The following is a 13749-nucleotide window of genomic DNA, read 5'->3' as shown; positions in this document are numbered from 1 at the left end:
ATGTTCCCAATGGTAAATCATTCTCATATTGCCCCGCTCACAGACCTCTCTCTGGACACAACTCAAGTTTGTAAGGATACAATCTATAACTGTCCTGTTGGGTGTTTTTCAAGTGGTTATTCTGAAATTTTCTGAGACCTGCCATTAGATTTTAATGAAATTCCATTGACAATACAGCCAGAGTTTCTCCCCCATTTATTAATTCCTTGAAGGTGCAGTGACTCACAATAATTACACACTCAAAACCAAGTAAACAATTAAAATGACCTGAAAATATACTCAGAATAGTGATATTTAATGCTAATAAAACATTTATTTGGCAACATAATTTACACAGTAGGAAGCAGTAAATAATTGTCGAGGCAGTCGTTTGTAACAAAAAAATTGCACATTCTTGAACACACTTTTGAATACATAAAAATGTAACAATAATTTAAATACATAAAGCATTTGTTTGAAGAACAAGAGACTTGACATTTGAATTGAGGTCTGCCTGTTAGAGCTGCAAACAAATTACTACTCAATAACATGCCAAAAATTAGCTTGCCCCCCCAGCCGTATAGTCACAAAAGCGCCAGGCTTTTTAAATAGTGTGTATATATTTAATTTAATATAACCTTCCTTAATTTATTTATTGTCCGCTACTGTAAATTTTCTCCTGTTTGTAGACAATAGGGAACACAAGGACCGAGACACAACCAGGATCAACTCACTGTCAAGACACACAGTTTTGATACAGAACTAATGTGGAAAATATATAGTGTAGGGTTCATATTATTAAAGAGGAAATGCAACCTAATGTTAACTGAACACACTTGTGCCGGGAATGCAGTTTACAAGGTTTTTCATTTATTTTCAAGCCAATTTTAATTTGTTTCCTTGGCTCCAGTTTATTCATGTTCTCATCCTTCGACCATACCTATGTGAGTTGGCTTTGACAGCTGTAGTGGAGCAGCTAGCACATGTACAGCTCAAGAATCAAGTTCCTTGACTGGGGAACCCATTTCCAAAACAAAGCTCATCCCACCCAAAATAAGGCAAGCTTTTGAAATTTTGTTATACAAAAGGTGAACTTTTTTTTCTTGTTCTCCTCACAACCAACAAAGGCAGGTGGGTGAGTCCTCCCCAGGCTGCAGCCAATGCATTTTACAAGAACTGTTAGGACTTATTTTCTTTCCATAGTGGCACAGCTGGGATTGAATTCCAACAGCTGCAACTCATGCCCCATTCCTTCATGACACCAAGGGTCATTGTTCCAACCAAAGGCAGGCAGCTTTGAGTGACAGACAAGACAGAGAATCAACTCAGCACTTTGGTTGTGAAGTAGTGAGGTGTTTGACTACCCTATGACTTTCCCTATTTTCAAACTAAAATAGGCTGGTAAAAGGAGGAAAGAGCTCATCTTGTACAGGATTGTTAGCGATAAAGGTGTTTGGTTAAAGTAGGCTAATTACTCTGCAAAGCTTGAATTGGATAGTCAGGCATTTCTGTTTCATAAAACTAAGCTCCAATCATACAAGGCAGACTTTTCTGCAGAACGTATTAATATTGGAATAATCCTGCTGACATATAGTTTTTAAGAAACCTCCTTTAAGATGCTGTGGTCACTGGTTTGAGGCATACACGCCACTCAAAACCTCCAACCTCATGGGATGAGAGTTTTGTTACTTCATTGCAGGACTCAGCAAAAGCACAAAATAACAGACCTAGACTGCAGATAACAGCAGCGCTAGTGACCACAGTCACCTAGATGACAGAAGCACAAACTTCAATCCGCTAAAAAGAGTGCACGCGAGTGCAATGAGGGAGGGGGTTTAAGCAAATGGAGGGGAATTAGAAGGAAATGTAAAATTGGGTGGAAAAAGCTAGGGCATAAAAGCTGCACAATGGAGGTCAGACTGATGGCATATCCCCACAAGATTGAGAAAGATGCCACAGGACTTGAGTGAGTTAAAGTATAAAGTCATCAGCTACTTTTCAATCTGGTTTTAAAGAAAAAAATACATTTCAGTTTCTAGTTAAAGGCAGAATAAAGAGATCCTCCACAGAATTAACAGGAGATCAGTTTTGTGCCATAAAATATTTAGTTAAATGAAAAACCAAGGCCCATAGTGCAGGACAACACTAAATGTTAAAGAGGAAAGAATAAGAAAATCAGGAAGCTGTGGTTAGTTGTCCCAAAGCTTTGCTTTTAAAGACCTGAACATTTTAGGATGAAGGGAAGACTGAGGGAATTAAGGAGTCCTAATAGTCTTAATTATCATAAATACAGTACAACTCAATGACAAACTCAATAGGCAGTTAAAAACTAAAAGATCTCAGCCAATATCAGAGGAGAAAAGATTCCTGAAAAATATGATTTTACTTCAGAGTTAGATATTTCTTTTTTAAAAAAGACTTCTCCAGAGCAATTAATTCCCTACAACAATTCATACATTGTAGTCATGGTCAGGCTGTGGTGATTCAGAGTGATACAACAGCAACAACGAATCCCATGACCTAAAGTCTTGTGTCGCATTCAACTTGCCATTACTGGTACTGGGAAGGAGCCAAGACAGTTTCAAAATTAAATGGGACTACAGTTTTACAGTTAGCATTTATTAAATCTTGTAATGTTCTTCATTAAAATTCATCTAGAGAGTTCTATCAATGAGCAAATCTGTAATGCCTTGGGTTCTTAGAATTCCTTTACAAGGGGGGGTGGGGGGGGGGGGCAGTTTGAATTTTTCTTCTTAATTTTTCTCTGCAATATTCCTTTAATATTTAATAAATGAATCATCTCCAAAGGGGTGAATTACTTCAGAAAGGTTTGTCAATCTGTACAAAGGCTTGGGTGTCCAACACCTGTCCATATTCTGAATATTCCTAAATTAGACACCTATGGTATACTACATTGATTGCTTAGGTTTCTTTGGCAGCATTTATAGAGGATCACAAGGTAGGGACATAATTCAATCCTTCAGCCTTTGATCTAATCTTCCCAAAATACCAATCGTACCCATTCCCCAGTGCAGCATCGCATCCTTTCTTCAACAAAGCCAGTGCTCTGACCTCAATCATCCTATCCTGCAACACATTCCAGCTATTGATCACCTTTCTGTGTCAAGAAATATTGCCTGGTGCTTGACCTAAACTTGTCCATCACAATGCTGAACCAGTGCCCTCCCTCTTCAAAAAAAAGAGAAAAAGATCTTCAAAATAATGAAAAGTATACATAAGGTTGAAGTGTACAGCTATCTAACAGGCACATTAAGCCCAGGACTAGTGAACAAAAAGTACAAAGTTTGCAACCTGCAGTAAGGTTGAAAGCTAAGAAAACAAAACTTCCCCTCCCCCTGACACAATATACAGAACAGACTGCGAGAGAAAGGAGTTGAATCAAGAGATACCTTTAAAAAGCACTGGATCGATATCTATTGAGAAGTGAGATTGAAGATTAGAGTGATATTAATATCACTGCTTGATATTTTTTTCAGGGGAATATTAGGAAGGGAACTTAGTGGAGAGGGTCAAGCCCTAATATGAATGACCAGCCTCACACAGACTTAAATTTTGTTTTTATACCAATACTGCAAAACCTTGAAATCTATCAGGGAGCTTTAGTTAAAAATAGCATTCGTTTTGAAGTGGTCAGATCTGAAAGAGAAGTACAACCTAATTGGTATGGTCAATGGAAGAATTATTTAGTATTGTCATTCTGTTTGCTGGTGCTGCTCTGCCAGAGTCAGTGTTTTAAATATGGACATGATTTGAGGCTTACCCGTTCACTTGCAGCTTGATCCCCTTTCACTGCTGTTTGTGGCAGCGATGTCACAACGGATTCACAATATCACCTGTCATGTCAGTGAATCTGGCAGAAGGTTACTGGAGACCAGCTGTGGCATAAGCCTCATCTCCCAGCATTCCCATTTCAAATTGGAACTTCCCAAATTCAAGCAGTGGCAATGAGAAACAGATCAGTGATTCGCACGACTCCTAAGTCACCAAACTGAGGCACCTCATCCAGTGGCATACATCTTTTCAATGGACAGCAGTTGAGAGTTTAGAGCACACGACACAAATTCGTACAAAGAAAAATGAAATGACAAACCTATAAACTAGTAGCCTGTAAAGATATAAACCCCACATATTGAAAAAAATAAATACAATGATGTTACTACTTCATACAGCTGGGACAATCTTCTCCCAATGGTTCCTGAATAAAAAAAAAACACAGCTTTTTTCTACTTAAATAACTGAGTAGTCAGGAAGCATTTATCACATTTCCACACATTTAGAGTGGTTAAAATACATTTTAACATTACCATCACGGAGCTATAAGGGATTGATTTTAGGATTGGGCACCAACAGGGAGAGCTTCACCCACTGCACTGGAAGCCTTGCCCATTGACTGCAGGGATCTTCACCCAGCATCAGGGGAAGCCTTGCCCTCTGGGTGTAGAGAACCTCACCCAGGTGTGAGTCTTTCCAGCTCCCAAAGGGGAGGCTTCCCTGATGACTGTATGTCGCTAAAACTGCCCACAGCAGTTGGAATGGGAAATCAAAAACACAGAAAAGATGGGTAGCTGGAAGCAGAAAGCTAAACGCCAGTACAGAGCATCTTAATTCACCTACTCTGGGGAGTTTTTATTATTGAAAAAGACTCAGACAAAAACTTTGAAGCTACTATGGACATTATAATGGATAACAAAATGCTGAACAGAGATGTGCTTATATATATTTGGATTGATATCATAAGGAGAGATTCAAACTCCCTATTTTTCTGTCATGACTATATTAAGCTATTTAGGTAAACAACATCCTTCTCAAGGTCAAAGATTGAGCCTGAGAAATAAAATTTGCTGCCATGGCTTCAGAGACTTGTGCCACAATCACAGTCTTGATAATATTCATTCTCCGGTATCCCTGAGGGGGCTTAGTTTGGTAGGGTCCCTAGAGATGGCAGTGGGGTGGGTGGATAGTGGTTCAGGGAGTCAGAAAGAATTGAACTGGTCAAGTGGCAAGGGTCCACTCATCCACATCTCTCAATCCCTCTAAGTTGCAGTTTAATGATTGAGATGAACAAAGTCTGCAGAAATACAAGATATACAACAAGCTTTTACATAAACCCTACCTGCAGAAAGCAGTTTTAATCCAGAGTACAACCCAGGTGAAATACCACAGACAGAGGGATTAGAGCTCATTGTTAAATTGAATCACTTTTTAAACATATGTATGAACAATATGTAACATTTGCATCATCAGAAGTTTTGGCATCACCATCATTCCTGTCATTGATGTACACAAAAACATTTTAATAAATATATCAATATGCCTGTTAACACTTTTTGCACCTTAGGTTGTACAGCAGAAGCTGCTTTGTATGTCTGCCATTTTTATATAAGATTTCTATTATTACAGATCAACCGTCCTGAGCTTTATAAGTGGACAAATTAAAACATTCAGAACTTGGAACGGAAGTATCAATATACAGGAAAATAAGTGGATCTGAGGAATTCTCAAAGCGACATAGCTTTCATAAACTTATTTGTTTGCAAGCCCTGAAGTTAGGCTATCTTGAAACTCATTGCAGCATAAAATAAAAAGAGAAAATACTCAAGGTCAATCTGAAAGAAAACTTACCCACACTTGTTGACATAACAGTCACTGCACCGCAAAGTAATTCATTTATGAGCTGTTTCTGAGATACAAGATAAATGAATGTATTCCTTTGAGATGCTGTCTGACCACCTGTCTATTGAGTATTTCCGGTTTTTATTTCAAATTTTTTGCATGGGTTTTTTTGTTCCTTTTCCATATCACTACAGAATGATTTACTGATGAAAGCAACACTGGGTTCTGCTTCTCCAAACATTTTATCCTCATGAAGAAAAGAGCCCTCTAAGAGTTTAAGCTGCTAAAACATAACATGAGACTCCTGACAGGACTTTCCATATGTAAACATGAGTATTTGGAAGAAGTTCTCAGGTGACTGACCCCTCTACACTTCACACAGCCAAGTTCTCAAAAACCTAAAGCTTTACGCACAAAATATCTTTTGAGAAACTGATTGCACTAACAGAACGAGTTCTCTAATCAATGAGCACAGGAAATAGTTTCTACCATATTCTTGTTCTGGTTTTTAGTAGCAAAGCAATGCCATTGATGAGTCATTGAGCTCGCAGAAACAGAGAGGAGTTGGGGAGAAAAGTCATGGTATGAAAACAGATGCATACGTTTGCCAGCAGGAGCTCGGACACCCAAACTCCTTCTGAGTCTAACCAGCAAAACTTCCTTGTGACTGTTGCTCATAGGTTAAGAGGCCAGCTTTAATTATATAAAACTAGTTGTTCAGAGCCACTGGTCAGGCCCTCGGGAATATCTTGTCCCTCAGTTGATTCTCTGTTCCACTGAAGTATGCCTCCAAAGGCCAATATCTTGTAACGCTCTTGTACAGGAAGACTTGCTCTCAGTCTTGTGGAATACTCTGGTGGTGAAAATTAACTTAGGCAAGGTATCACATACCCCGCCCAATATTCAGTTCCATTGCTTCAATGGAAAGGAATATCAAACTAAATGTCTAACTGGTAGGAGATGCAATGTTACCCATTTTGCATCCCAATTCAAATTGAATTTCGCTACCCACCCCCCCCAGTCTTTTTCAGAAAACAGTAGGCATCTCTTTCTGTACTTATGCTGATATGGAGTGAATTTTGATAACTAGCACCCACCTCTGGATGATTAAGGAAGGAATGTTTAGCTGACTAGACTTGGCTGTTTTAGTACAATGAATTATTATGGGATATTGGATACTCCATTTGTTGTTCAGGAGATGGCATCAGAAAGAAAATGCAACAAAAAACAGAGGCAAACAAGATCGCACCAATTCCCAGGTTAATGCCATTTTTTTTTTGAGCTAAGCTCAAGCACAAACCCATGACCCACGAGCACCCCTCTCCCCATTTGTAGGTGCATTGGGTTACTGGGTCTATTGGGGCCTATAGAGTGCATTGGTTCCTTCAGGGCTTGTGAAAATTTGGCAGAGGGACCGAGCTTGCAGTAGGCAGCAAAAGCAAGTTATCACAATGCGCTGAAAGAAATGAACTTGCGTATCAGTTCATTGTTTAGAACATGCTGACATTGGAGAGTTGAATAAATAGAAATAATTACTGAACACAATAATTGAGTTTTGAAAATGTGCAGGTAGAAACAAGACAAGAATATAAATAGCCAATGGGCGAGGGCAACATATTTGCAATGATAAAACAGTCCATTGAATTGGGCTGCAAAGGTGAACACGCAAGGAACAGGTCTAATCAAGTCCCCCTGTGATTCAATAAAGCTACATAATTTTCCTTTTAATTAGTTCAATGTACTTTTTATTTAGTTCAGGAGTATGACCCTAAATATACACTGCAGCACTGTAATAGAAATTTGATGGTTCCACACAGCTTTTCAAATTGGAAAATGGCCCATGTTTTACACAGCACATTCTTCCAATGAGGCGCCCAACAGACTGACCACCTTCATTTTACCTAGAATTCATTACAGCCTTCATAATGAAGAAATCCTCACCCCCGTGGTTGGATTAAAGAAAGGATGATGTCCGAATACATCATTTTTAACCTAACTCAGCAGGTGGAAACCCAAGGGATCGGATGCATCACTGCTTTTACACCCCGTCCAATATCACTCGCCGCTGACCTCAATAGAGTGTAAATCGGTTGGGGTATAAAAAAAACCCCAATCTCGTCAGTTTCCCCATGGGCGGGTTAGGTTAAAAATCACCCCCAAAGAGAGAGGGTTTCGCTGTGCAATGCATGCAACAGTATCATAAACCTGTTTATAAGGATACTGTTTATGATTTTGTTAGAGTGCACAGAGAAATCCTTTTCTCCATCTTCATTGTTGGAGACATCTTGTCTGAGGTGAGAAAAAACAGTTTCACACTAAATGGTGCTAAGTATTGCCTACTAGATTCTGGAAGGGAATTTTAGGAAAGGGTGAACTCCTAAGACTGCCAGAAACAGTCTGCACCTAAATGCCCACCAGTTTGCTATTTGAGATCACTCTGTACATAGCCACGTGTTTATCAGGGAAAATTAATCCATGAATATTTATTGTCTGGACGGACTTGATTGGTGATGCAAAGACATCACCACGTGTAGCACTGTTTTTAAATCTTGGAAATGCCAGATCATCATTACTTACTAGACAACAGTGCGACTTTAAATATGCAGGATATTCACAGTGAGGGCAGCACAGTCATCATTAACTTCTGGCATTAATGTAATGCAACTGAAATTTCTTTCAACAACAACAACTTGCATATATTTAGCACCTTTAACACAGCAAAATGTCCCACGGCGCTTCACAGAAGCATTATCAAACAAAAACAAAAACAAAATACTGCGGATGCTGGAAATCTGAAATAAAAACATAAAATGCTGGAAATACGCATCAGATTTGGCAGCACCTACGGAGAGAGAAACAGAGTTAACATTTTGGGTCAATAATGAAAGGTCCAAGTTTTAGGGCTGGAGGAGATTGCAACAATAAAAGAGAGGCGAGGCCATGGAGGAAGTTGAAAACAGGATGAGAATTTTAAAAATGGAGGTGTTGCTTAATCGGATACCATGTAAGTCACTGAGCACAGGGGTGAATGAGACTTGGTGTGAGTTAGGACATGGGCAGCAAAGTTTTGATGACCTCAATTTATGGAGGGTAGAATATAGGAGGCCAGCCAGGAATGCATTAAAATAGTCAAGTCTAGAGGTAACAAAAGGCATGGATGAGGATTTTACAGCAGATGAGCCGAGGCAAGGGGCAGAGTGTGGCAAAATTACAGAGGTGGGAAATAGGGTGTTTAATGATGGTGCAGATATGTGGTTGGAGTTCAAGGTGGGGTCAAATAGGACTTCAAGGTTGCAAACCTTTCCTTCCTACAACCGTTGCTGGATTACAGTTCCGATGCCATTTAGCCAACTGTATCTTCCCCCACCCCCCACCCCCATTACATTCATGCATGAGTATTGCCAGCAAGTGTCAACATGCTATTCAACTACTACAGCGCATCACAGTCGAGCTCAGTCTTGTTCTCAACGAACATCAACACTTCCAGGAGGGGTCACTGGACAGCAATCGGGAGTAGGATCCCTAACCAACTTCACACTCTCAAGGGCCAAGGGCAATGAGGCCAGTTGTACCGCCCAGCCCCCACTGTAGTCCATTTCACATCAGGTATCTCCAAATATGTCAAAGATCAAACCTGGGAGTTCAGTGGTCTATGTGGAACAGCAACTTACTGGACAAATTTACCAAACCATTGAAGGAGAAGCAGCTGGAATTTCTGAAGTTAATTGCTTCATTTTGTGCTTGTCCCCTCACTAATCTCCATTCCCTCTGCTACCAGCAATCACACCATCCCCACCCCTCCCCAGTCTCGTGCCCCCATGCACACAGTTGCTCATTACGTACAATTTTAAGCAGACAGGCTTGCTGAGAGAATTGCAGATGCAAACTGATTCAGCCTGAAGGTACTACAACCCTGTAAGCGTCTCTCATGCCACCTGAGCAAGAGGGAAGGATCACTCCATGCCACTAAGATTCTTTTGCCTTTCTTCACTGAAGTTGAGCCCAAGGAAGTTCCTTTTACAACACCTGCGGTGATGGAATTATTTTTAATAATGTGTTGTTTTGGCAACATGCTTGAGAGAAAAACTACACAAAAATTTCAGAATATAAAATAGTTTAATTTTTGGTTTGGCTATTCCCTAACAGAATGTGATGTATAGGAACTTCCAGGGCACAATTCTGGCAAAATAGAGGGCAATGATTTAATATTCTCCTCACTGCTGAAATAGGTGTGGCGTGCAGACTCCAACACCAGAAGATTTTCTGTGACGAACGAAAGCAACCTCACAACCCACCGGACAGTTAAAAATCTCACTATTAAATAGAAATGCTTTGATCCCGAATCGTCCAAATATCCAAATGCAACAACTTAATTTTTCACAAGATGTAAAGTCACCAAACATCCAGTTTTGGACTGAGAAGTCAAAAAAAGATGTCCAGAAATTTCAAAGAGGTAACAGGTTGATCTCCATCTTCCCATCCCACCCACCCACCCACACACACACAAAAAAAAAATCACAGATTTGCTATTTTTAAACCTTTGGGATCCTTAGGTAGCACCGCACAGAACAATCTTCTAGTTGAGGGCTTAGGCAGTATTTGAAATAAGAACCACAAGAGAGTAATTTTCACCTTTTCCCACAGGCGATATGTGCTAGAGATTGCACACCCAGTGTAGAACTTGCCTTTCTTTTCATCAGATCATTCGGATGAAAATGCAGCAATGTCTATAATGGTGGTGCAGAAGAGCAGCTGCTTTACCGCCACCCCACACACTCATCATCACCCGCCCAAACACCAAATTACTGAAGACAAAATTTACCTCTACCTTTCAGGTGAGGAAAAAATCAGCCTGAAGATCTCCACCCTGAGAAAAAGAATAGCTCATTAGAAATCCAAGTTGGCCAGAAAAGGTTGACCTTCCATTAAAATACCTCAATGGTTTCTGAGCATCCCACAATTGTAACGCAGAAACTGGGGAAGTAGAGCTGATAAACTTCAAATGTATCTTTACAGAACAACACAACTAACTTAGGCTTTTTTCCCCAAAATGTGGAAAGAATTTTGAAGATGTGCATCGAGCATGTAGATTTTAGTTGAAACTTATATTTTCTGAATGTGAACTTTCTATTTTAAAAACCTATCCAAGGGGAAATGGGAAAAAAAATAGAGGAGTTGAGGTTCTCTCTCCAGTTTGCTTCAGGGTAGAAAGGAACCCATTTAAACAGCACTCAACTGATATAACACACCCTCATTACAAGGCTCTCAACTATGACACTCGAGCCTTAAAATGACACTGAAAATTAATGCAAGAAAAGGTGAACATGTTCACATTAAAGATCTCCGCTTATTGGAGGGTGAAGGATCAAGCCTACATTTAAATAGTGGAATAAGGAACTGACTATGGAAACATTGAAGTGATTCAAATACAATACTGCATAACGTTCAAGGCTTCCCACAGTCATACCATGCCCAAAATATGAGAATTCAGTTAGAACATTCGACTGATTCCTGTACTCCCAATACAGATTCTTGCTTGCACAGCACGCCAATTGGAGAATCAGTGATGCAACCCCACATCTAAGCCAAACTCCCTTTGAGGGTAGCCTCCCTGCTTGAAGTGCATAATTAGCCCTGTTCTCCATAGCCAGGCTATATGAACTTATCTCTGAATAGATTTCATACAATTGTGTTTTTAGAACAATTGCTAAAGCAGATCTCTCTAACAGTACACACAGTAAATAAGCCCATTTCCTGACTGTAGTCTGGTAACTGGGGAGGTGGAAGTGCAGCATATTTTAAATATCTGATGGTGGACTTCAATTCGAGATTTCCTCATGAGCCATTCCTTTGGCTTTAATTTGCAAATCATTTTGTTATTTGGCTTCAGTTGATTTGAGATAAGCGAGGTCCCATTGTTCCACATAAATGGAGCAGGAATCCTAGTCAACTTTGCTTCAAGAAAAGCATTTCCTTTTATCCATCATTGCTTCTGAAGCACATTATATAGACTCCCATGCCCCAATTATTGCTCCAGTACACCACAGGTCCTAGTGAAACTGTGTCACGCACTGTTCAAAAATATAACACAGACCTACAGCAACCACAAGGTCCCTCACCTACATTTAGATTCTCTGAAATCTATTCAAGTTCCATTCAAACTGGGCCTCAGACCTTTATCTCATCCTGACCTAAATATATTTGGCCCTGAAATAATATAAATCATTCATAATTTAAATTCAAGCAATCAGATGAAAAAAATACCAGTCCTGTCAAAACAAAAGTATTGTACAGGCATATAACACAATCAAATAATTAAAGCTACAGGACACCAGATGGTTGTTGAATCACACAATATACCAAGCATGGCAGTGGAATGAACCTGCTCATACAGACTATGTGGAAAGGGGAAGGAGAAGAAGTAGTAAGTGGAAGCACATGCTATTAATGGCTCTATCTTCCAGTGCTGGATGGGCTTCTCTTTCCTTTTTCTTTAGTCTTGGTACAAGATGTCCCTCCAGCTAAAACTGTGATTGGGGCCGTGGGTGAGCGGTAGAATAGGAGGATCTACCAGTTGCCATATACCCGCGTCTTCTAACTCTTCACAGGCGCAGAATCCTAGATATGGGATCTGTGGAAAGGAAAGAAAACATGAATCATTCAGCACAAGAGGAGGCCATTCGGCCCATCATGCCTGTGCTGGCTCTTTGAAAGAGCTATCTAATTTTTCTGCTTTAAGAGCCATTTAGCCCAACAGGTCCTGAATCTGAAACCCACCTTCATATCACAACCCTTCTTTAGAAATGCCTCTTTAACCTATTTCTACTATGATTGAATGCATCTCCGTAGTCACTTCCAATTCTATTAAAAATTTCATTTTACTTTAGTGTAGAAGTTTTAGGTGACTTTGTACTCCTAAAGAAGTAAGTTTAACATCTATGTCTTGGTATTGGAATCATACAACACATAAGGAGGCCATTTGACCCATCGTGCTCTTTGAAAGAGCTGTCCATTTCCTCTGCTCTTTTCAATATGGTAATTCCATAGCCTTGCAAAACTGTTCTTTTCAAGTACATGTCCAATACTCTTGAAAGTTGCTATTGAAACCCCTTCCACCGCGCCTTTCAGGCTGAGCATTCTAGATCATAACCGCTCACTGCATAGAAAGAATTCTTCTCTCTCCTCAGCTTCTGTCTGTTCCTGCAGCTGCTGTAAAATTGTACTATTTAGTTTATATTGCCTCTTCTCATTCTTGTTTCATACTCGCATCACTTCATATTTCACACATTAATAACAAATTTACTAGCAATGAAGTGATTATATCAAACCATCTCGAACACAGTAACAACAGAAAATTTAATGTTGGGAAATTGGCCTGTGATTTGTAGATTTTTGATTAATCCTTAAAGTGACTGGCTTAATTGCAAAGAAAAAGGTATTTGTTTCACTGATGTTTACCATTCCTAGCACTAGACCTCTCCCAGTCAACTTCAGTTTGAAACTGTCCCTTCCAAATACTGTCTCTGATACTCTATCTGCAGATAAGGGGAATTGGTGAATCTATTGTACTTGGATTTTCAGAAGGCATTTGATAAGGTGCCACATCAAAGGGTAGTGCTGAAAATAAAAGCTCATGGTATAGGGGGTAACAGATTGGCATGGATAGAAGATTGGTTAGCTAACAGGAAACAGAGAGTAGGCATAAATGGGTCATTTTCTGGTTGGCAAGATGTAATGAATATGTGCCGCAGGGATCCGTGCTGGGGCCTCAACTCTTTACAATTTATATAAATGACTTGGATGAAGGGACCGAAGGTATGGTTGCTAAATTTGCTGATGATACAAAGATAAGTAGGAAAGTAAGTTGTCAAGAGGACATAAGGAGGCTACAAAGGGATATAGATATGTTAAGCGAGTGGGCAAAGACCTGGCAAATGGAGTATAATGTGGGAAAGTGGGAAATTATCCACTTTGGCAGGAAGAATAATAAAAAAGCAGATTATCTAAATGGTGAGAGATTGCAGAGCTCTGAGATACAGAGGGATCTGGGTGTCCTAGTGCATGAATCGCAAAAGGTTAGTATGCAGGTACAGCAAGTAATTAGGAAAGCTAATAGAATGTTATCATTTATCGCAA

The 13749-nt window shown here is 39.7% G+C and overlaps 1 protein-coding gene across 3 annotated transcripts in view; it reads right to left on the bottom strand.

Annotated features, from left to right (window-relative positions):
• Positions 1-293: 293 nt before the first annotated feature.
• LOC137381476 (ubiquitin-associated and SH3 domain-containing protein B-like) overlaps positions 294-13749 on the bottom strand; it is a 159756-nt gene continuing 146300 nt past the window's right edge. For 2 of the 3 annotated variants that reach the window (XM_068054132.1, XM_068054131.1), the window contains one exon: positions 294-12244. In XM_068054132.1, the coding sequence (XP_067910233.1) occupies positions 12107-12244 (138 nt within the window). In that variant the 3' untranslated portion in view covers positions 294-12106. The remainder of the gene's footprint in view (positions 12245-13749) is intronic. The other variant, XM_068054133.1, reaches the window with a different exon arrangement.

This window comes from Heterodontus francisci, chromosome 22, assembly GCF_036365525.1.
Source record: "Heterodontus francisci isolate sHetFra1 chromosome 22, sHetFra1.hap1, whole genome shotgun sequence".
Classification (NCBI taxonomy): domain Eukaryota; kingdom Metazoa; phylum Chordata; class Chondrichthyes; order Heterodontiformes; family Heterodontidae; genus Heterodontus; species Heterodontus francisci.
The sequence above is the reverse complement of the archived record's forward strand: the minus strand, read 5'-3'. Positions and strand labels throughout refer to the sequence as shown.